Consider the following 24,238-nt stretch of genomic DNA (forward strand, 5'->3'; position numbering starts at 1 on the left):
TTTAGACCAGTTTTCTTGAAACTTTCTACAGGAGACAGCATTTGGAGAGTAGAAAACTTACTAAAGAAAGACCATAATCAAGGAGTTAATCTCTGAAACACAGACACCAGGTGAATCTGGAGCATTTGGAGAGGAAAGCTAAGTTAGAAGGAGTAACACAGCAGTGTCCCTTTACAGAGGGGGCTCAGCTGCGGGGCTGGCAAGGGCAAGGCAGCTGACGCGGAGAAGAGAGACTCTCTGAGATCCAGCGGAAAGCTGAGCCGCAGCACAAGGACTGTTGTGAGCTTGAGGAGGTCTGCTCCACAGCTGGAGGATGCTCAAGTGTAGTGGGGAACATGAGGTAAGGCGACATTTTTTTTCCCCCTGTATTTATGTTGGAGCAAAGTGAGAAGTGATTGTGTAGAGAAACTCTTATGTTTGAACTGTCAACTGTTTAGCTGTTAGCTACATTAGCTGTATTAGCGATTAATCTTCTAAGTGCAGAAAGCACCTTCAGGTAAACACCAAGCAGCCTCAAGGCAGGTTCAGTAGGGATGGATGTTTTTAAGTTAGTGAATAGTCTGGGGATCACTATTTCTAAGGGAATAGGACATCTGGGCTATGGGTCCTCATTTCTGTAACTAAGTGTGCTAGAGAGACCAAAGAGAGCATATGTCCTGCTGGCTGCACAGTGACAAGAGTTTTATTGCACATACTGTGAGAGGTCTAATATAACATGGCATTGAATGGCAGATAATAAGGTTTGGTAAGTGTCTTCGCCTGACTAATAAAAGTAACAAATGCCAAGATATTTTGGGATTTTGCTTACAATGGACAACAGACAGAGAATTCAGACCCCACCTTCAGAAACCTGGGGAGACTGCAAGAGTGCTTTCAATTGACAAAAGCACCCTTTGTGCAAATCACGAGTCTGCATGTAAAACAAAAAGATTGCTTTATCAAAAGGAAAGGGATAGAGCATTAAATTCGGGGATGTGACTAACTTCTTCTGAATAGTGAGGAAAGCACCTCACCTGTCTGTTATCTTTCTGTGCACTTCCTCGGTTGTGGCTGGGGCCATCTGATGACTGTTTCCCTTCCACTCCCAGCACAGGGCGGTCTGCCTGCTGTCAGCAGTTAATGAAGTCACCCGCAAGACTCCATCCCCTAGGGAAAAACACTTCTACGAATAGGCCTGTTACTTATATCTCTGGTTGCAATGCTCTCAGCACTTCTCTTGCTATGCCACCATCTCTAGTGCTTACGCCGCAGTTGTTTTTCATTGCAGAGTTACTGCTATTCAGGATGGCGAAAGATGGCCGCCTTGCTCCTAGCAGAGTTGTAGAGCGCTTTGAATGCTTCTGTGTTGTTCCCTGATGACAGTTGCAGCTTCTGAGGTGCCACAGACTTACCAAAAACATGCAGAAAGTGAAGCAGCAATGAGTAATGGTATTGCAGCACTAACTTTTAATAATGGTCCACAGTGAACTTCATCATGAGATACTTCATCAACATGCAATATCCTATAATAAGGAGGAAAAAAAGGCTTTTTATGAGAACAAAATGTTTCCATCCTACTGAGACAGAAAGGGAAACTTAATCTGATGAGAAGTATTTAGAGAGCATCACCTATTTGCCCAGTGAGGCTTGCATGTCTAGTTATGATTAAGCTGTACTTGTACGGAATTGCATGTTGGTCTAGACAGAGCTGAGCTATAAAAGAAATAAAATCAGTAGAAATAAAGATAGATGAAGAATGATGAATCATGATGAAATGTTGTCCAAAGTATGGAAATGTAAAATCTTGAAAGTACTAACTACCATTTGTAGGTCGCTGTTTGTGCCAATAAAGGCATGGACTACTCAGTGCAGTAAACTTGTGTTTTTGTGACTGAGTTGTGTGGTTGAGATCTAACCCCAAATGATTTTACAACTGAACATCTTTGTAAGAAAATTTAACTGACAATACCAATAGACAATCAAAAGGAAAAGGAATAAGTAAAATGACGTTCAGTTTGAACATTACCTGTTTTCTCTTGGGGAGATGTTGGGGGGCAGCTCTTTTAAAAAGTGGGTTTCGATATATGTAGATTTTTTTAACCTGACTTTTAACAGACTTTCCCCCCATCAAACTGTCAAAATTTTAATTCTCAAAAAGCTATGATGATATCTTCAATAAAATGCCAATGTAGATTTCTATCCATCATCATCAAAATGTCTGCACAATTCCTACATGAGCAGAGTTAAAGTCGCTATCTCATATGAACCACTGTTCATGCGCCTCATCCTCCTACTTCTACAAAATCAAAAAAATAATAAAACTTGTTAGTCAGACTTTTCATTTCATATCAATTCTGGATGGCTGAGTAAGTTTGAATGATTCATATGAAAGTTTAATGTCAGCCTTTAATGTGTTCGGCCTGACACATGGTGTGTCTTATAATATTGATATATCTCATCAACCTAGCAATCTGCATCAGCTTGCTGAAACATGCCGTGAAAGGAAACTGATGTAGTAGTTCTGATCTGCTTCTCTATGAAAGCTTTAATTAAAACATTTACACTGTCTGTTAAGATTGAAGGGATTTGGGGAAACTCGTAAGATGCCTGTGCTGTCATTAACAACATTTCATTTTGAAAGTTTAGACAGAAATATGCCTCTTAAGTCACTGCTGTGACCTGGACAGCGTCTCAGTGGCATCCAAAACTTGTCTGACTTGCTATCTGGTATTTTATATATAAGAAAACACAGATTACTACTTTACTTTCCAATCTGCTTGCTAAGTGCTTTCTGCCAGTAACAACCAGAGCGGCTGCCGTGAATTCAGGGGTCCTGCAGAGCCTGAACTCTTGAACTCTCTGAAGAGCTCTTGCAGTGGTTCTCATCTGTCTGCCAGGGGTGCGGGCGAACACAGCTGAGCACACGTTTCTCTCCTAGGGTTCCTATTTCCCACTGCTGGTGCCCAGACAGCCTCAAGGCTGTGACAGTGTAAGCAGTGCTCCACGGTCTCCAGGCTTGTCGGCTGGGAGGTTAAGCCTGATCAAAATGAGGTTTCATTCACTGCTAGCTGCTCATGAAATGACACCCTGCAGTCTACCCAGGAACAGCACTACTAGGGTAACGTGTCCTGGCTGTGTCTGCAGAGGTGCCTTATTAAGGTCTGGCACAGACTGGGTTTTTTCCTCCCTTAGCAGAGCTGTCTAGAGGGTAGGACTGTGCATGGACCGTCCCTCTCCAGGACAGAAAACCTGCTGGTAAGAATGATCCTTACCATCGCCAGAAGCTGTTTCTTGCCCGCTTCAGTCCCACAGTGCTGTGCTAAAGGCAATTCATTCGATTCAGTAGAAATGGATGTTAAAATCAAAGCCAACAACTTAGTCAGCTGTTTAAAATCAGCTTCAGTAAACTTTGCTCCCTCTCTGATCTTTTCCTGACTTCCTCATCCTCTGTGCTTGGCTTTCCTCCCTGAAGGCATTCAGGCTCAGATTTGGAAATCCCCTGTTCCCAGCACTGAGCTGTTATTTTTCTGGCAATATTTACCTGCTGTCCTTGTAGAATTGACTCAAGGCCTCTGTGGTGCCTGGGCTGTTATTCGGAGTATTAATAGAAATTATAAACAGAAAGAGGCTGACAGATATCTCCCACAAGAACTGCACTAAGGGATTTCTTAAGCCAGGAAGGCTCTCCAGGAGGAAGCTTGAGAGGCTGTATCTACGCTTAAGCCTGTACTGATTCTAGTTGCAATACAGGAGCAAGTTCTTCCAACAAACAATCTTCCTCAAAAATCCCTCTGACAATGAAGGAAAAAAAGTATCAGGATCATAAAACAAACAAAACAAAAATCCTATATACCATGAAGACTGTGAACTTAGAAGAATGTAAGCAAAAAGCCAAGTCTTGACAGATTTGTTAATACGTGATTTCAGAAGCACTAGCTAAATCAAACTGCCATCGCTCAACTCACAAACACAGCAAATGAAAACAAAATATGTTTTTTGAAGAACCAAGGGAGAAAATACGCATTATTATATATTCATATACTTTATAGTCATATAAAAGTGGTAGGAATAAATCAGATGGTAACACATGAGAATATAAATATCATTTGTGTGTCAAGTAAAAAGGCTGTATTACTCCGAGTGAGCGAACTGATGGTAAAGGATACTTGGTAAAAATGAATGTTTTTCTCAGTAATGTGATTGATTTTGTGCGTGAATCCTGGGTAGTTGTATGCCTGCCAGTTTTAAAAATCCTATCACAGTCCAAATAAAGGACCAAAAAGGTTTATTTGCTTTTGTATATTGTTTTAAACCATAAATATTGAGAACTTTCACAAAATGAGAAAGAAAAATGATGACCTCATCAGATCATGATAAATGTGTACTTTGTACAAGACGTTACTAGCATATTCAGTCCTCTGCTGGACTATTACATAGCTCTGCTTGAAATCATTATCATGACTGACTTATAAGTCGTGCACTCATCTCCTTTGGTCTAATATGGCGCAGGCAGAAAAGGGCATTTGTGCTTGTCCTACATGCAGGGAAATTCATGCACTGTGCGAGAGCATACCTCGCTTTGAATTTGAGAAAGATGGCTTAAAAAAATTATTTAACAAACCATATTGTTAACTTATATTGTTGCTTATATTTTGTCCAGATTTGTTCTGTGTAGCAGTAGGCACCCGAGGGGCCCAAGTCTGGAGCCAGTTTTGCCCTTGGCTCTGCCTATAGTAAACACAGACAGAGACACCTCCAGTATATGAGGTGTTTAGTGTGTTTAGTGTTCCCTGAAGGGTTTGCTTACAACGACATGCATGGTCCTCTGGAGCGATCAGCGTTTAACCTGTCTGAATTTGTCCTTGATCTCTCCTGTTGTGTGCCCTCACAAGTTCCCCAGCACAGCTATTGTTCTCTGATTTATAAGGGCATTCAGATACCTGTTCCAAATCACTGTTAACCCAGATGTCATCCAGCCTTTTTGCTGGCAGCAGAATACAGGCTTTGCACACCTTCTCCTGCAGACTCTATTAGCTAGTAATGAATGGTGGTATCTTCTTCTGTTTTTTAGTACTGCCAGATACAAAGTGTCAATGGCTTTGAAATTAACCAATTTGGGTTGGGGGGGTGTTATCCACAGCAATGTGTGTTTTACCTGTTTACGAGTACGCATTGCCAGAGCAATGTCCAGGCCCATAGCGTTGCTGAAGTAGCATACTAAAAAAGCAGATTTTATGATAACATTGTTATTTTTCTCCACAGTTACTCCTGAATCATTCTTATGAACCAGGCATGGTCACCTGTTCTAGTTGTGAATCGGTTCTTCAGGTACTAAAGCTATGTAGACGTTTCTAATGCTTTCATTCTTCATGAATAAATGCCATGTCCCTCTTCGGGAACAAATTATATCACTGGCTGCTAGACTTTGTCAATGAGGCTTCTTGTGCCATTGAGCAATCCATGCGCAGAACTGTACTTCTAATATTTCTTTTTCTCCTGTCTCACATGGTAATTGTTAGCTTGAACAATATTATGTTCACTAACCTCTTTACCCTCATTTTTGTTTTCCACATAGTTTTAAAATAGTGTAGTTACCTTATGGTGGTTAGACATTCAAGTGTCTCACCTGATTAGGGTGAGCAGGATCTTGCACCAACTTAGGGAAGCTCATCCACCAGACCAGTAACACACTAGAAATCAAAAGCAAGAACAAGGTTGCAAAGAATCACATCATAATTGACTGAAGTATAATGAATAACTGACAACTATGACTCAATGTCTGCATTTCTTCCCTAACAGAACACTTCATTGTATGCTGGCTTTGAATAGGTTTTCACATAGTTTCAGTTAATGATTAACTCAAAGTGACTAAACTACCTCCAGGAGAACTGATGACACATCTCATAAACAATTACTCAAGTTCAAAAGTATATTCAAGATTTCACTTTACCTATTTCATTCAAAAATATTTTTCTCTAAACTGAAACTATTTTAAATCTGCCTTATATATGTAAAGTCAGCAGCACTATTATAGCATAATTTCAAGCCAAAAAGATTGTATTCGAGGCAAATAGAGACACAGTATGTGCATGCATTTTCATTATTTATTCCATTTATAAAACAGAAGGCATTTTAATGTCTGTGGAAATGCAGTCATTTCTTGGCTGAAGCAACTTTTTATCAGCTCGCATTGTAGGAAAAAAGGCTGAAGGACCGAACGTTGAGAAGAATACAAAACAAAAAGGAAATCTGTCTGAGTAGGTTTGTCCTGAAGGAAAAGCTAACGCTACAATGTTTCATTCCTAAAGAGGGTGTGTTAAAGCATGCAAGATAATGAAGGGCAGCAGATGTCTTAAGAACTGATGCTATGAGAAGTGTTGTAAGGCTTTTGAGAGGAAAGAGGATTTTTCACGAACAGTCGATGAAGTTCAACTGAAAATATGGTATTCATTTTCTGGAACTGAGATTGATATAATTGATATCAGTAACATAATGACTGCATCATGTAACTTATTATGAAATAATATATACTAATAATATGTATTTAAATATAAGTATAATCAGTAAAAGGATTGTAAGCTAGGAGATAGGAGAGAAGGCTGGGGGACATGTGTAGGTAATTTCCACGCCTGGTTTCAAAAAACAGGAAATGGAAAATAAGGTGAATATATGGGGGATAAAGAAATATCGGATGGGAGCAATATGGAAGAGTAAGTGCTACATGGGTAGAATAATTCCTGTCTGGGTAGGAATGTTAGGAGAATGGCTTGCATGCCAGGACAGTTAATGAAAGTATTGTGAGCAATATAACAAAAAAATTGGACAATGTCATAGAAAACAAGCTGAGATATTTGTGTACAAATATTTTGTACAAACACAAGCAGCCTAGAACTACAGGTCTCAGGATGACACTGGGTCTCTCGAGGATAACAGAGCATGGTGAATGAGAAGTCCATGACTGGAATACTCTTGAACCTATGTCTGGACTGTTAAGAAAGCTAGAAATAAAAGTAGAGGTCCTAAGGTGTGGAGGTAGAAAGAGATAGCACAGACAGAATGGAATTTGACAGACTTTTGGGGAGAAGAATAGCAATGAGGGTCATCTGAAGGACCACTAAGGATTTGCTATAAATACATCTGATACAGATGACTTAAAACATGAAAGAGAAACTTCCAAGCATTTGTCTCATTATGGAAAATTTTAACTGCTCAAAAATAGTGTGTAAAGCAAATGCTACTGATAATGGTAGAGGCAGTTATTCCAGGGTATGATAGCTGACAGATTTCATCACTAAGCAGTCACTAGACCAACATGATGTTATTTTTGGTGGTCTTTGTTAGGTAGTGATGACATAGAGCAGCTGGCTGTAGAAAATAACCTAGCTAAAGTTATCTCAATTTGACTCAACTGAAAATAAGAGAAAGAATGAAAAAATTAGGCCTGTTACGTACAGTAATTCAGAAGGACAAATTCTGAGAAACTAAAAAAACTAGCTAGTGATGTCAAGTGGGTGAAAGTTGCAGATCTGAGGTTAAGAATTTCTTTAATTTAGATATATTTAAAAAATCCTGTTTCATTTTGCACTGTTAGTAGATAGTGAAGGATGTTAGAACCTTGCTGGGTGAATAAATGTTTCAAAAAAGATACGAGGATTGAGCGAAGAGAGTGCAAGACATAGGAGAAAAAAATGCACAATACCCAACCAGCAAAGAAAACTGTATTTTGGGAACCGAGAAATGTAGGATACAGTCCAATTTGTCAAGTGGCAAACTGAAATACAATCTGCAGACAAAATGTAAAACACTAGAATTTTCTTCTACTACACAAATGAGGGACTGGTGGGGTAAGAATGGGGTAGAGATTAAAGACAGTGTAGATACTGCCCAAACCAAGTAAACTATTTCTCTTTTTTCTTAATATATTAAGAGAAAACAAAAACAGGATGAAAGAATGTATAAAAATTAAAACTAACTTTTGTAAACTAACATTTACAAACTTGAAAATGAAATCCAAGGAGCAGGGTAGACTCACAGTGGAATAATAGGCATTACCCATCCTAAAATGCTAAAAGGACCAGCAAATTCAATTTCAACTACAAGAGCAAGTACTTTTAAAAGATCTGCCAAAAAAGGGAGAGAAAAGAGCAGAGGAAAAGTGATCTCGTATCCACAGCTTCATTAGTCAAATCTGCAAAATTTTGCACACACAATTTTGTACACATTTTGCAAGAGAGAATAAATAAGGATGTGGAGATAAAATGGAAGAAAATAGGATAAAAGCACTATAAGTTTATTAAAAAATATGAGGCCTGAGGTAATGTGTGCATGACCTTATTCTGGAAGGGGAATTATCAGGCTACCTAGAGGTTACAAGTCGAGTTTCTCAAGAACCAAAGTTTTGGCTGATCTCCCTTAATGTTTTCATTGCTGCTAAAAACGGCATGGTCAGATGAGAAAAACATCTGTCAGACGAGAAAAACATATAGGCAGAGTGGGGGAACTTGAGATCTGGAGGTATGGGATAGATTTTAATAGCATAAATGCCAGACCACAAACAAACGGAGGTCAAAATAGTTTCTGTTCTAAATTGTGGCTTATTGATTGGACAAGAGGAGAAAGACCATCATGTCTTGGACAATCATAGAAGGCTGCTGAGCCAGCTGTGGTGGAACCATTGAAAAGGTGAATATGATCCTCCTAAATAATGACACAAGCAACTTAGGGAGGGATACATAAGTACGGACACCACTGTAGGAGGCTTTGGTCAAAACTTTCTGGAGTACTCTGAACGGTCTGTCACCCATAATTAGGAAAGTGCATTGAAACAAATGCAGAGTAGTAGTCCTGGACAAAACAAAGAATGAGAGATATACAATTGCTCTCTATAAATACATCCAGGGGAGGGGGAGAGAAGGGCAGGGCAAATACTAGGAAAGGAAAGAAGTTATTTAAGGTACTAGACAATCTTGTCACTAAAACAAATGGATATAAATTGAAAGTTAGTCCATTTAGGCTGGAATTTAGAAGGTTTCCAGCCATGACAAGAGTGTAGTCTCTGAAACAGTCTTCTAGTAAGCGTGGCAGGAACAAACTGTTGTTGTAGTCACGGGTAACACAGCAAAATGGAGGTTATTTGTTTCTAAATGGGAGAATATAGAATTCACCCAGTTCTTGCATATAGGTGAGTAGACCCTTGCCATAAAGGTGAGTAGACCAGCTTTCTATTTGTGTCAGAGAGATAAACAATCTGAATAGTTTTATGATGGAGTCTGGTAAGTTTATTAAAACAGTTGCGTAAAGGTGCAGTAGCAGGGACATGTAATCAGCATCTATGATGTCCTTTCCAGTGTTATACCCTCTGTTTTGTGGTATTGTCAACAGTATTTTTCTGAGTTTCTGTTAGTCTACTGATTCATATTATAGAACGTGACTCTATGGCCTCCTATGGAGTATGTTAATGTACTACAAAATATTGAGAATGAGGATTTTAAATAATTGTTTAAAAATTATGGTAACTTGTTAAATGTCCAGCCAAAACAAAGCAATGCTGTTGCAAATATATAAGATAAGAAGCATAAAATATTTATTGATAGGATTTACATGATCAAACATTTTGCATTCCTGGAATGCATTTATAAGGGAATTTTTGCTCTGCCTTATCCTTTTTATGTAACTCAGCCAAGATAATTGGAATTGATTTACTTTATTTCATTTTTATGTAGAGACGGTTCTATTTGCATGTTCTTGGTCCTGCATGATTTTACTTTAGGTATATAGTATCAACAATTGTTATCAGTTCTTTAAGAAAAATTGGAGAAACACTGGTCTTTTGATAGAGGTGTTTTTTCCACCATTGTTGTTTAAATCACAGTGGACATTGGTGGTTTAAATTTCCTTCCTACTATTTTCATAAGAAACACCCACACAGCAATAAAGCAAGATTTGAGAAATACAGAAATAATTTATACTGACAAGACTATTGAACACAATTTCTGAAAATTCAAATTCATGTAACTGAGCTTACAACAAAGACACTAGAAGTAATGTTCTGTTTGCTCTGGTAGATGAGACCCATGTAGCAGGAATTTGAAAGAAAAGATGCTAAGAAAAGTGATGTGTTAACATAAATGATGAAAGATATTAATAAAGATATGAAGTTTATGAAGGGTCTTAAATATGTAGCAAGACAAAATGCTGCTAAATGGTAGTAGGGCAATTTCAGTATCTGAACACCTTTGCATGTGTTAATTTTTAAAATACCTTCGCTACTCCAGAATAGAAAAGTAACCATAAGATGGCAGCACTTTGCACAAAGTCCTCTTGAAGTTCTAAAAGCTGTTCTTTTCCCAGAAAGAGCCTGAATCTCCTGAGAGGAGCGAGTGGATTCAATGCTGTGTGTCTGTAAATAGAGCCCATGCTGTCAAAGTTCAAAATAATTCCTTGAAATCTTCATTACTCTACCTGGTTTCAGCTATTGCCTGGGCCGATTTTCTTGGTTTTTAGTGGCTTTTTGGATGCTGAGCTAAGCATGCTTACCTATTTTGGTTTTTCTAAATTAACCTTATCCAAGCTATATGTTTCAGCTGTGTGTGTGCAAGCATTGCAAGATGAACCCAGATGCAAATATAGTTTCTGTGCATGAGATTACTGTGGAAAAGGTATTTTTACAAGTGATTTAGTCCTAGCGCACTAGCTTAGAATTTACGTCTGGATAAATCAGGCCTGAATACATCATGCTTACAAATACCTGCCTTTTCAAAAGCAAGGCCTTCTTCTGTATGCATCACCTAGCGCAGTTTGTTTCAAGATTGTGCCAAAGCCTCCCCTTTCTTTTCGTGCAGCTGTAACCCACGCGTCTGAGGACTGCCTTTGGCCATCCCGTAACAGGGAGAGTAGGCAGAGTTTTTTCACCAGTTAGCACTAATCTGAATGGGATAAGTTGTGCAAACTCGTCAATTAAAGGGCAGGAGATCTGAAACCTTATGGAGTTAGCATCCACAGTGGTTCCAGCCACCCGAACATTCAGCCTTGCTCTAGCAGTAAACCAGGGTGCTTGCTCTGGAATCCTGGTCCCAGATTTTTGTAGAGCAGGGAGAACAAGGTGTACAATTACCGGAGAAAATCAAGCAGAAACTTAGGCCAGATTCAATATACTGTGTGGAAAACCCGTGGCATGTTTTGAGTGCCTGGCTGGCTAAAAGTCCCTGTAGGAACCCATGTGATTTTTCCACAAGTTCTACCTGAGTCCCTGTGCAATTAGGAGGCTTGATTATTTTGCTTTGAGTGTGGGAGTTTATTCAAATCTGGAAATCGAACAAATCTTTAGGAGTGCTCACCCATGCAAAGCAAATTGAGGACAAAGGTTTGCTCACGCCCTCCGCTGAAACCAGCCAGGTCAGAACTGTGGATAAGGTAAATACCGATTGAAAACACCCTGGGTTGTCTGCTTGCTGTTCATTCCAAATTGGTGAGCAATTAATCCTTTTTCCTTCTTTTCCTCTCTGTTTGTTCAGAGGTAGGTTGTTGATTTCACTCCCTCCCCTTGTCTAATAGCAGTGTGGTGCCCCGGGAACAAGAGGAGACCAGAGCATGAGTCATGGCGTGAGTCACAAATCTGCAACACCCCATTTTGCTCAGAGCTGGAAGAAAAAAATTCCTTTCCTACGTGTGGCTGTTCAGCTTATGTGACCCCCTGGAAGGAGCTGCAGACTCCACTATCTTTCGCTAAAGCCGCTTTGCGTCGCATTCCCAGCGGCTCGCTGTCAAGGAGCTCCTGAGCAGGCAGATAGTGGTGCTTGGAAGCAAAACCTCAACAGGAGAGCAAGAGAGGCCTTTACCTTTCCACACCCCTGCCCACACCTCCGTAGGGCTTCGCAGCTTAACCTGCAGGCTTGTCTGCACAGGAACCTTGTGGTACTAGTTCCCTGACATGTTGTTAGTGCACTCCAGAACATGGGAGCCAATGTGAAGTGGCTCATGGACACTCTGTGTTCACATCTTCACTTTCCGCAGGCTAACTTTGTCATTTATACAGGCCCTGCGTGCTTACGGTGGTTTCTTTGGGCTGAGGCCATTTTCTGGTGGAGCAATACCCACCACTCACTGTGCTGATTAGCAAAAGAAGGGGATAGCAAATACTATCAACAGACATTAAAATGTATGAATCTGAACTCGTTTGTTTTGCAAAGTGTTTTTTTAGGTGATGCTATTGTTTTATAACTAGAAAAACTGTCACATGCAGGAAAAAAATAAAAACAAAATTACTAGTTGGTTACACTCAGCATTGTTGTGACTCTCCCCATGAAATACGATTGCTGGTTAAGGGTTGTTGCTTCCTTTTTAAATGTTATTGCCAGCTCTCCCTTAAGTATTGCCAGGATTTATGCTGCAGCAAAGGAAGGGACAGGACAGTCTTTCCAATATTATTTCTGTGTTTGTGTGCAGTTTCTGACAGAGCTGGATTGTCCTATTAACAGGACATTCACATTGCTGTGTGGCTACTTAAATCATAGTTTGTTGGAGCTTAATGTAAGCTTCAGGTTTGGAAACCTTTTTTTTTTTCTTCCCCCTCCAGGATCCCTGCTTAGCTAAATGACACACGTCCTTTGAAACATCTGTTATAACTCTTCTTTAGAATTAGGTTTGTCATGCTGGCAAGGCATATATTTCTGCGTAGGCATTTTGCAAAGAAAATAACTTCAATCTCTGCTGGGAATCTCTTGACAAAACATATCAGCTACAAAACATATATCCTATTTGGAAGAAGAATATTTTTTCTTGATGGCACCTCCTCTGTAGACTTCTCAGTGTTCTTCATTGGCCAACTTTTAGGTAAAAAAGCTTGACCTAAACTTTTAAAGGCCACTTCCATTCCCCGCTGGGGATTGTCAGGAGCTTTCTAGACAGATGTGATTTGGAAGCAAAGCAGGAAGAGAAAGAAGTTGCCAGATAATTGAAATACAAAGCAACATCCCTCTGATCTAATGAGTGTACACCTTTGCCATTCTGATAGGCCTTCTTACAGAGGCATTGAGCTGGTGTACATCGTTATTCACGACGGAGGGCAGGGAAAACCCACCTCACTGTTTCCAGTTCCACAAAATTCTCTCGTGAAGGGAAAGAGAAATGTTTTCTGGCATCCAAGAGGTGCTCTCCCACCTTCATAAAAGTTCCAAGGACTATCTGAACCTACAGGACTGCCAGTCTTTGAATGGCTCAGTGTTTTGCCCGGCTTTCAGGATGAGGGTGCGTATGAACTGAGCACAGACAAGAATTAAGAGCTGGGCTCTGTGTGAGGCTGAGAGATCAGTTACAAGAATTTCTCTTCCATATATATAGCTCTTCAGCTTCTAGGTAAAAGAGATTTCCTTTGCTTAGAGCGACTTGGCACATACTGATCTTTGACTGATAAACCTTCACTGGAGCTAACATGCCTCCTCTTCCAATTTTGTCTAGTTCAGAAGGAACTAATTGTTGTTTTCTCTTGGGTTGGATTGCCTATATGTGTAATTATACTACATCAGTTCATACCCTATTTGCAGGAGAGGCTGATAGTTTTTTAAATGAAGTAATTTTTTGATTTGACTAAATCAATTATTAGGCATGCTTTTGTGTGTAAACACTTTCTGATTTGGAACCTTTACACATCAGAACACTGCCCTATTTTTTGGCTGCAGCTTGATGTGTGAATCAAGGTCTTGTTTGTCAAGAAAGCTGCATGTTTGCTCTAGAGGAAAAAATATTATTAATGAAAAGCACCATCAGGCTAATGTTTTTGTTTTATTTCTTCTTCTGTTGCCAACATTAACTTTCTTTTCTTTGTACCTCTGTATTCAGGGTTTCTGATTACATCAGTAACCCTGATTTAAGTGAGGCCAGAATTTGCTCCAAAATGAATATGTACTGACTGTTAATTGTGTTCTGTGTGTACTATGAAGTACTTTGCTGTTTTATCTCGTTGGATTGATGCCTCTAATTTGGGTGAATAAAATAAGAAATGAAGAATGGAGTCAAGGAGAGGACTGTGGTACTGGACTTAACTTTAGAAATAGTCTGGAAGAATGGAAACTTATGTGTTCTTGCAAGTGAAGTAGCAGAACAGACTTACTGAGAAGGATCAGTGGAAATAAGGGGGAAAAAGGTATAATGATGAGAAAGTTGGATTAACACTTCTGGCATTTTTTTTTTTAATTTGTAATGCTTGCTCTGTAGGTATACTAGAAAGAAAGAATCAAGACTATTTCCCTTCTTCTCAAGCCTGTTCCCCAAACTAATTGTTCATCAGAAACTTGCTTGCTATCCTCTCGTTGGATATTAGTCAGCCTATCTTTAGGCCCTTGCATTCCATATGAGCAGGCTCCAAATGTGGTCTCTTTGCTCCAAAAGGTGTCATTGTTAGCATTGACTCTGTCTTATAAACCTTCTTAAAGAAGAGAAACCTTGCTGTCAAACCAAGCAATTCCAACACCTCAGGCGTTCTCCAAAGCCTCCAAACACCCTCCCCACATCAGTGTGTCTACTCTGGATTACAGTTCTTCTCCTCTAGCATATATGATAGTTAAAGCAAATTAAAAAAAAAAAAAAAAATTTGTAGGGGAGCTTCCAAGTCAGCTCTTTTTAGATGTCACATAAGATGTGTACAGCTATTTTGAAATGAGAAGCATCTAATAGCTACCTACCTGGGTTTTCCTGCCTTGCCTGAGTTCCACTCTTGTTATTTGTTGTCTCTCTTCCTGGACCTCTTTTATCCTACTGTGGCCCTATCGGTGAGGTGAGTTTTTCATTCCCTTTCTGTCCATTCCTGGGGGTTTTGACCTTCTCATTCTGTGAGCTTTTAAAAGTCAAAACTAACCTTGAATCTTTTCTCCTAATTTTTCTTCTGTTCACTTTTTGTTCTGTTTCCTTCTCTGCTTTACAGACAATCTGGAGAGGTCTGTTCTGATTAGATTGCAGAAACTTAGTTATTTTATTCAGGCTAGGCTTATTCAGATAGTCTTTGGCAGCCCTCCCATTCAGAGGCAGGCACATAACTCTTGGCAAGGACAGCATGACTGGAGGCTATATGAAGCATACTACACAAGCAAATGGAGAACTGATAATATCAAACAGAATTTGTAATTTTTATGTAGATTGTATTATCCTTTCTCTCTACACTAAGAAGTTTGCTAAAGTTGGATATATTGAGTAAAAATAAGCATTTGCCAATAGCCAGCAGTTCACCTGACTGGTCCTTAATCTAGTAGTTTTTGGTGGCTGAAGGATTGCCATCATATCCTTTGAGCACAGAACGCTTAGAGGTGTTGTTATGTTACCCGAGGCTAGTAAGAGGTGCAAAGTCATCTTCTGCACTGGAAGGGAAATCCCTGTTCTGTAAGCGTGCTCTTCATGCACAGATTCTGGGGAGCTCTGCGAGACTGTAGACATAGCATTACGTTAAAGGGCATGTACTCAAATGTAAATTAAAAATAGGGAAATAAAATATGTTGGATGACACTTACAAAATGATTTTTTTCTTAGTGCAAGCAAACGTTTTCAGTTGACTACACTTTTTTGTGACCTTATGTAATGGCAGACATTGTCCTGATAAAATTGCCTCTTTACCAGCTAAGGGGACATAATCTAATCAATGCTTTTTTCATGCCACAAGAAGTTGTTGTAGCTGAACAAGCGTCTTACAAATGACACTCAGAGGTATAGGAAGCAGTTGAAAGAGACTTAGGAGTGTTGTTGTAAATAGAAATGTTAAGAGATGGTTCCACAACAGTTTAAGCTGAGCTAAATTCAGTCTAACATATTCCCACCTTTCCTGCCAACTCCAGTTTTTCTGTCCTGCACTCATGCTTGGCTGGACAGTGAGACAGTTCAAGGAGCAGATCCGGGTAAAAACTAGCTCCCCAGCCTTCCCCATGGAAGGTGATTAGTTTCCAGTTGGGTCAGTCTGAAACAGCTCACTGTTTGTTTGGACACCAGATAAAGGAGAAGGGGTGTGAACGCAAGGGCAGGACAAAGGTAGGCTTGATGTAATTCAACTTGAGCAGCTATGAAACTACCATAGACTGTGTAAATACTAGTAAAATCAGATGTGCACGGGAATATTTCCAGGCACTTAGCATGAGATTATCTATGCTATTAAACTGTTAAAATGCTCCCTGGCATGAATTTGACCTTTTCCAATTAACCCTTTCCGCAAACAATTTCTGGGCACAATTTGGTGGTTAGGATGGTCCCCGCAGGCAAATTGCAAGCATAAACTGAGGTCTTTCTGTGCCAGTTGGCCTCAAAGGCCAGGAATGTTTCCAGGCATGTTGAGTTTACTAGTATGAACCTATCCCTACTGTAACAGCCTGCCCCAAGATTGCAGCTACTACCACTTTTAAAAGGGAAGGTCTTATCCTGCCAGTTCTCATGATTAGAGCAACTTAGTTCTTATGAGATAAATTTCTAGCTTTGGTAGGATTTCTGGCTGAAGAAAAACAGGATATATATTTTCAGGAAAGGCCAGCAAAACAACTGTTGAAATATTACTTTTATACTGTAGTGTTTAGAGTTGCCTGCAAACACCTGTGTATGATAAGAGAGGACTTGTCCTGAGCGATTTTTCTTAAAAAAAGACAAAAACATAAAAAATGGGAAGACACGAAATCTTCCAATAAGAGTTTTTGTTTCTTTTAATAAAGCTGTAAGAAATGCATGTTTTGCCTTCATCCTGTGGAGGGAGAAAAGAGATTTATAGCAGTAACTTCTTTGTGATGCAGAATATTGGGCCACTTGCTAGGCAAGAATCAAACTTTAACTGATTTTTCTGGGTCAGTTGTAGAATTGGGAATTGTTCCTTCCTCTGTCTATTGAGCACTGCACAGTGATACATTTCCTTTTCAATTTGCAATGTTAGTAAAAAAAAATGTTCTCTTGTGTCTTGAATTACTGAAGCCTCAGTTACAATTAGTGATTGCTTTTTGTTTTTTCCCCAGCTGCCTTTACAAGGTTCTCTCCACATGAGGAAATCTGAAAAAATGGGATTTTTACATCTCTCCAGGTATAATCACTTAGCAATTGTATGACCTGTTTGCCTAATGAACTCTCTCAGGGAACAATTAAAGGAGTTATTTTAGAAGAGCATTTCAGAGTTGCTGTATACTCAGCAATGCCCTCATGGATAGGTTTCTCTAGGACCCAGAGAGACTGGAATTGACAGAAATCTTCACCTGAATGAATTTTCCCCTTTCTTCTGATTGTATACCTTATAAGGAGTACAGGAAAACAAGGAAGTGATAACCATGTTCAGGTTACTTTTATGCACAGCTTGTTGTCTTTACCTGTCCAGGTAGCCTTTGTTTTCATTTTTATCCATGTTTTGTCCTGATAGCACTGAAGTTTCTTCCCAGTCCAGTGTAGGTGACATCTTAAAACGTACACTTTGGGAATGTATGATTTTTACGACATTCTACCTTTACGTGGACGATAATTAACATGCTAATATTTTTTGTCACGCAGCCAGCACTGAAAACGAATGGGGATTGCATTGCTTTGCCTCTTTTTCCTATTTCTGCAGAGAAATAACAATGTGCAAGGTAAGGTACAGGAGCAGTCATTTCCATTTCAAAACTATTTTTACAGTGTTTCTTGTTTTAAGTTGGTACTGAGTAGCTTTCTGTGTTTCATACCAGTCGTTCCTTTCTGGTTAATGAATTTTTTATTTTCTTAACAGACTGCTGTAGGGCTATCCTGTGAATTCATCTGAGATTTGTGTGGTCATTACATAGCACATGTATGAAAGAGACAGGCGTCTGAGCTATCTTAGTTATACTAATTGATGTTTGATCCACTGAGAAATTTAATACTATTCATGTGACTCAGTGTTTCACTGGTACTTGCATAATAAATTAAAATCATATCAAGTATCTACAGATTCGAGTGAAGCAGTTTTAAGCATGTAGAGTGAACATGAATCTGTGTTTTTAATGTCTCTGGTTATGTTAGCAATGTGTTACACGTACCATACAAGAAGTAAATGTAGCATTTTATCAAAGGCACTGGAGAAAACAAGTAGCGTATGGGCACCAGTGAATGGACATCCATAAAGCATACAAAAGTGAGTAGGTTAATTGTCAGCAATTGTGGGTTTTTTCCCCCAGAGAATTAGCATTCTACCAGTAGAAATATCCTTATGAAGGAATTTTATCATTAATTCTAAATGTGGCTAAATGTGCGTCTTTTTCATCTCCTACAGCCTCTAAACAACAAGATTCTTCATAAATTGAATGATTAAACACATTATGAATTGTCTTTTATCTTCTTGAATTTAAATGTAGGGAATTGTTCTCAGGAAAATGCAGTGACTTGCGAAGACTGTTTGCTCTCTGGACCACACTGTGCTTGGTGTTTTCAAGAGGTAGAGTAAATGATACAAAAACTTTCAAAGTAAGACTTGAAGTGTTTGTAGTAGCTCTGAGTGATGAAATACTGACTTAATTGGGTCAGTCCAAGGTTTTGTAATGCATGTAGTGCTTAGGGCAGTCTCTCTGGGAATCTGAAGTGGAATTCAAATCTATACGTTATGATCTATTGTTCCTTGTTCTTTTTTCTTTAAAAAAAAAAAAGTCTTCAATTTAGGCAGAAATAAAAGTGCTATTAGAAAAGCTCAGGTCATCATTCTGAGGGCTGACTCACCCGCAGTGCTAATGATAAAGTACCAGACGTGGAGTTACCTGTCAGACTGGAATTTATGTATTTTATATGCCATACCACACAGGGTAAACAGAAAGTGTTGTGGTCAGTTTGCATATGCAAATAGTAAATCTGTGCCTGATTTTAGATATGATGATGTATGCTATAGGATGCAAATATTTTGGCTAAGACACAGGGCTTTGAAATAAATATCTGGATTTGTTTCCTACACGTCTGTTACAGACTTTCTGTGTAACCTTGGGCACGTCACTTAACATCTCTTCTTTTAAAACTTTTAAAACTTTCATCTGTAAAAGCTGAAAAACGAAATCTCCCCACTTCATAGCAAATATTCTATATCTTAATTCATTAATGTTTGCAAAAGAGTTGGCTATCACAATTAAAAATTTGCCAGAAATAGCAGAGAAATAAAATAACCTTGGACCAATAAGGCTTAGGGCCATCTTTTTAAAATGCAATATGAACTGTTAGTCAGTGTTTCTGAGGAACTTGTTAGTTGTTATAATTTCTGAATATCAACTGGAGGAGGCTACATTTGTCTTTTGGAGAACTTGACTTTTATATCTTATATAGACAAATGGAAATGATTTTGTGAATCTGTTGCGTCCAATATCTAGTCACTGGCAGATGATAGAACTAGCTAGCATGTTTCAGAATAGTGATCAGCAAGGCATATAGTAAACATTTATTTCAAATTACATGAAGTTCTCTGAAATAACTTATTTGACAAAGAACACCCATAGAAGGCAGAAGACCTGGGAGCTTTAGTGTCAGAATAAACATTAAGGTGTCTCCAAATAAACAATTTTCTCTATGGGACAAAAACATGCACTTTATAACTATCTTTGAAATACGAGTTTGCCTCTCCATACGTGCTTTGAAAAGCCAGCAATTCAAAGTGTGTAACTACAGGAGATGATACTGTTTCCCCTGTGAAATTTTTAGAGTGGTACATAATTTTTATTTGCACTGTATTCAAGAAGCAGTTGCTGAGAGTTTTGTCTGAGAAAAGACATCAGATTCAGTCTGAAGCACAATAAACCATTATTCCTGTCTGGTGTCTCAAGACTGCTTACATTGAAATGTATAGGATCCCTGAAAACTTTCAGCCATGAGGGCTGAAATTTCAGTGGGAAATGAGGGGCTAAATCCTTTTCTTAATAGATTTAAAGTAATTTTTTTGTTATTTGCATAGAAAATTTCTCAGTGACTGAATGTGGAGAACATTTGTGGCTTAATGCCTGAATCCAAAGTGCTTTGTCGAAGCCTAGGAGAAAGAAACGGCCCTGCGCTGTGGGCCCATGACCATGAACCAGGAATTGAACGTTTCAGTGCTGATTCTGACAGACGATTCCCAGCAGGTTTTGGTCAAAAGGCCTAGCAGGCTAGATTCACAGAGTGGATTTATCCTTGCCTTGCTTGGCTGTCAGACATCCTGCTGCCCAGGGGAATTCTGTCTCAGCTGAACACCCAGACTCCCCATGCAATGTGTAGGAGAACTTGATTGCCTATGAAATGAATTCACTGAGACCAGTCTCTTGGCGAGAGAATATGGCGTTTGAGCTAACTGTAAAAAAGAGAGGAAAGGAACGAGACCTAGCCCAGTGACAATGTAGTGAGGATTTGTAACTATGAATCATCTCCTATCTTACATAGATCTTTCCTTTCTCACAGGAGAAACAAAAACCAGAGGAGGAGATAAAATGTAAATATATGTATGGAATCAGGGACTGAAACTGCATATACCTCTTTGTCCACCCATTGTCCCGCTAGCCAAGGCAGCAGCAAATCTGGTTGACCACAACTCCCTCCAGGCAATTTCACACCAACTCCTTGTCTTCCCTTACTGCTCCTACGCTTCCCATTAGAGAGGGAGTTCAGCACAGTCCTTCATCACTGGAGCAGCAAAACTCAGCTTTGTTTGTGCTAAAGAAAAGCTCTGAGCTGTTTGTGCTATGTTTTTTCCCCCCAGTTTGTGGCCTAGAAATTTGTAGTCTACTTCTGAAGGAAAGATAACTTAGGAAAACAAATGTGTTGACGTTGTGTGTAAATTTGGCTCCAGATTCCAACTGTTGTAGGGGTCTGGAAAATTAAGAAAGATTGAAAACCAGTGATCTAGCTCAATGGATGTTTGTTTTATACACAATACAACTGCAACAGGGTAGACTTGAGAGAGATCCAGAGCAGGGTACCCGACTAGAAGTGGCTACAGTATGCTCATGACAGATGGGAAATTTGGATTCAGAGCCCTTCACATAAAGTATAGTGAGGGTTTGAATTTGTCTGTTGCCTACCAGCGCAGTGTTTTAATCACAAAACTGGTAATCTTAAAACTGGCTTAGGTTCTGATAACCATAACGATGGAGAAGGCTCCATTTGAGAATCCCACCAGGAATTAAGCTTCAGGCACTTTCATGGCAGCTTAGTGGGAGGTATACACACACATACTGGCAGGACTCATGACACCAGCCAAACTTTGAGGTAAACCTAAGAAATTTAGGAGTTTTCTTTTTTAAAAGGCAGCTGGTTGGAGATTTTGAGGATCTAAACTTTAGATATAACTATAGGAAACGGTAATAAAACGTAGTAGCCTCTTTGTAAATCTAACCACTAACTTCATTGTTATGCAGAGATAATACCTACTTTAAAGCAGTGTTGTGGAAAGGAATGCATATCAAGTGCTTTGAAATGAGTAACAAAAATAAACTGCAAGATATCCGACTGATATCAATAGGCTTGTGATTTCGTCTGTATGGGAGAAGGTCAAGTAGGACGCTGGGCTAAATGTAATTGGATAAACGTGAGTGTACTGGGAGCCTCGTCTGCTCCAAAGAGAGATGGAAGCTGCAGAGCTTGTTAAACATCAGGCAGAGTAATAGGGACCTACCTGCCGGCTTTAGCGAACGTATAAAATGAGTGTTGGGGAGAAAGAATAGGTCAGAAAAAAGCAAATCGTCCTGTGAACACAACATACCCCACCTCCAATTTCTCACAAAACTTGTAGGAGTATGTTGTCTGTGGGACCTCTTATGTTATTAAATGACATTGGACTGTCAGCAGTTCACAGTTATTAAGGAAAGACTGACAAATTTGCAACATAATCCTGTAAGTGATTTCCTTGGGAAAAGAGGCTCATATGTGCTTTGTGTTGACATTCCCAGTACTGCAAGGAGCCAAATGTAAGTGGCACGATTCCCATTCCCCAACAATAGAAGAGTTTCTCCCAGAATACCAAATAGGTTTAGGTTGCATTAATTATACACCTGTGTGACATGATCCATGGAGGGCAAATTTAGATTTCTGTGCCACCTAGATCTGTTTCCACACAGTTTTGCCCTCACTATATAACTTCCTCCTTTGTTTCTGTTTCCTCTGCATTGCACTGACCTTGCATTAATGAGTTGCTGGTGACTGGTCAGTGAGTACGTTTAACTCATCCGTTCTTTTTCTTGTTTATTTTAGAATTATACAGACTCAGCTGGAATTCATGGAAGGTGTGATACCCCAGAAAATCTTTTATCAAAAGGATGCCAGTTGAATTTGATTGCATTTCCCATTTCCAAAGTAGAAATTCACAAAAACAAGCCCCTTAGTATCGGAATACAGAAGAACAATTCTGATGTCACACAGATTTCTCCTCAAAAATTAACTCTTTGGCTGCGACCGGGTAAGTCACTCAATGCAAATGCAGGATTTTTTTGTTTTGCTGATGTGATATACCTAAGCTGCGCAGACTGAAGAGTTGGAAAAAAATCTTTATAGGATAAAAATAAAATACCTGGGTTGAGTCCAAAGTTAATTACTGTTTGGCTAACCAGATGAAAGCTAAGTTAAGTTCAGTTCAAAATACTGCTGGAAGTGCTGCGTTCTTCATAAGGGTAAGGATTTATTTTCTAGTTCTTCTCTTCTCTTGCCCTTAAGACAGCAATGAGAAAACGGAAGTCCCACATACCTCCCCTGTCCTGCTTCTCTGCCTTTCCCTGTGAAGGTCTGATGAACAGCATAGCCCAGATGCAGTATAAAATCTTGCTCTGAGGATTTACAAAGTACCAGTGACACTTGCGGAAGCACTCCAGACCTACTTTAGGGTTCCTGAGATATGAATTTGTCCTGGGGAAAATTTGGAATAAAGAAACTTAAGAAACACCCTGTTAGGTCACATCATGGTGCTGGCACTGAGAATAAAACCTGTGTGTACAATCTGCTTTTGTTCAGATTTCTAAAGTGCACAGTATGTCCTGTAAGTGCTACCTTTAGCTTCGGCTGGTTTCATACCTAAATTTTGTAAAGCTATACATAGCCAAAGGGATGTTCTTATATTTTTAAGTTACAGCAGTCAGAGTTGTTTCCAAATTCTAAGGTTACTGCTTTACAGAAGAACAGTTTAGAAAATACATTAGAACTCCTTTTGGTTTTTCAGTTGTCCTGTTTGGAAATTTTGTTAACAGAGAATTTTTAGAGTTGTTATGTTAATTGTACTGGAGATTTAAAATTACTATATCATTTTCACCATATATATAATTTTATGAACAATTTGCTCATAAGCATTGCTCATAACATGATCTAGTTAGGAGTGATAATATGTATCCTATATTCCTATAACTTTAACAGGACATGAAGAAACAATACAGATCAAAGTTCGCCAAACTGAAGATTATCCAATTGATCTCTATTACCTAATGGATCTTTCAGCTTCAATGGATGATGATCTGACTACAATAAAAGAATTAGGTTCAACTCTTTCCAAAGAAATGTCAAAACTGACAAGCAACTTTAGACTGGGTTTTGGATCTTTTGTTGAAAAACCAGTTTCACCATTTATCAAAACCACAGCTGAAGAAATAAACAACCCTTGCAGGTATGCAGGGAAAGTACCTACATCTACATGCATGCCACCATTGAGTCGTACTACTAATCTTTAGGACAAAATTCAACTCAATGCCTTCACTGGAACCTCTGCCCTGTTCCAGCTGTAACTGAATCAGTAAGGAATTTCTTTAGGTTCACACTCTAATTATTATTCTGTGTTGTGTTATTTGAAGAACAGAATCTAGGAATGATTCTGCTTTTTAGCTTTTGCTGCTAGTTCAAGTGTGCTTAATGGATTAACATACTGGTATTCAGAATAATTATGCGTTCCTTTAATTTGGTTAAACATATAGATATATATAAGAATGCTTATGCTATTGCCATACTAAATTGATGGAAATGCAAAGCAAGCAAGGAATACTGATTTCATTTCCCCGTTAATGTTGTTTTCCTCTGTTTTTCCTTAAAACCTAGCAGTACCTAGCAAAACCAATCTACGTTGCCCTAGTCCTCTCCTAATCTAAATGGAAGAAAAGGAGTGCTCTCCGAAATTCCCTTCTCTGTAGCTCTTAGCAAGAAAGGAGAAGGCTAATGGTGCTATCTAAATGAAACCAAGGAACTAGAGATCCAAATGTGCTCCTGAGTATGAAAACAGGATGTAGCAGGGAGCACTGCGAGGACTGCACCTCTGCAGACATATCTTGATAGAATTACTCTGGAGGCATTTTCCATGTTTTTTGCAGACCTATTTACTTAATCCAGC

The 24,238-nt window shown here is 39.1% G+C and overlaps 1 protein-coding gene across 6 annotated transcripts in view; it reads left to right on the top strand.

Annotated features, from left to right (window-relative positions):
- The first annotated feature begins 200 nt into the window (after nucleotides 1-200).
- The window catches only part of ITGB6 (integrin subunit beta 6), a 57,983-nt gene continuing 33,945 nt past the window's right edge, over nucleotides 201-24,238 (top strand). For 2 of the 6 annotated variants that reach the window (XM_009676132.2, XM_068948802.1), the window contains exons 1-5: nucleotides 17,258-17,369; nucleotides 17,473-17,549; nucleotides 18,291-18,370; nucleotides 22,129-22,333; nucleotides 23,278-23,524. In XM_009676132.2, the coding sequence (XP_009674427.2) occupies nucleotides 17,489-17,549; nucleotides 18,291-18,370; nucleotides 22,129-22,333; nucleotides 23,278-23,524 (593 nt within the window). In that variant the 5' untranslated portion in view covers nucleotides 17,258-17,369; nucleotides 17,473-17,488. Of the gene's footprint in view, nucleotides 341-3,170; nucleotides 3,235-5,241; nucleotides 5,308-11,361; nucleotides 11,392-11,415; nucleotides 11,447-16,949; nucleotides 17,015-17,257; nucleotides 17,370-17,472; nucleotides 17,550-18,290; nucleotides 18,371-22,128; nucleotides 22,334-23,277; nucleotides 23,525-24,238 lie in introns of those variants that run through there. The other 4 variants (XM_009676130.2, XR_011141938.1, XR_011141937.1 and 1 more) reach the window with 4 other exon arrangements.

This window comes from Struthio camelus, chromosome 6 (assembly GCF_040807025.1).
Source record: "Struthio camelus isolate bStrCam1 chromosome 6, bStrCam1.hap1, whole genome shotgun sequence".
Lineage (NCBI taxonomy): Eukaryota > Metazoa > Chordata > Aves > Struthioniformes > Struthionidae > Struthio > Struthio camelus.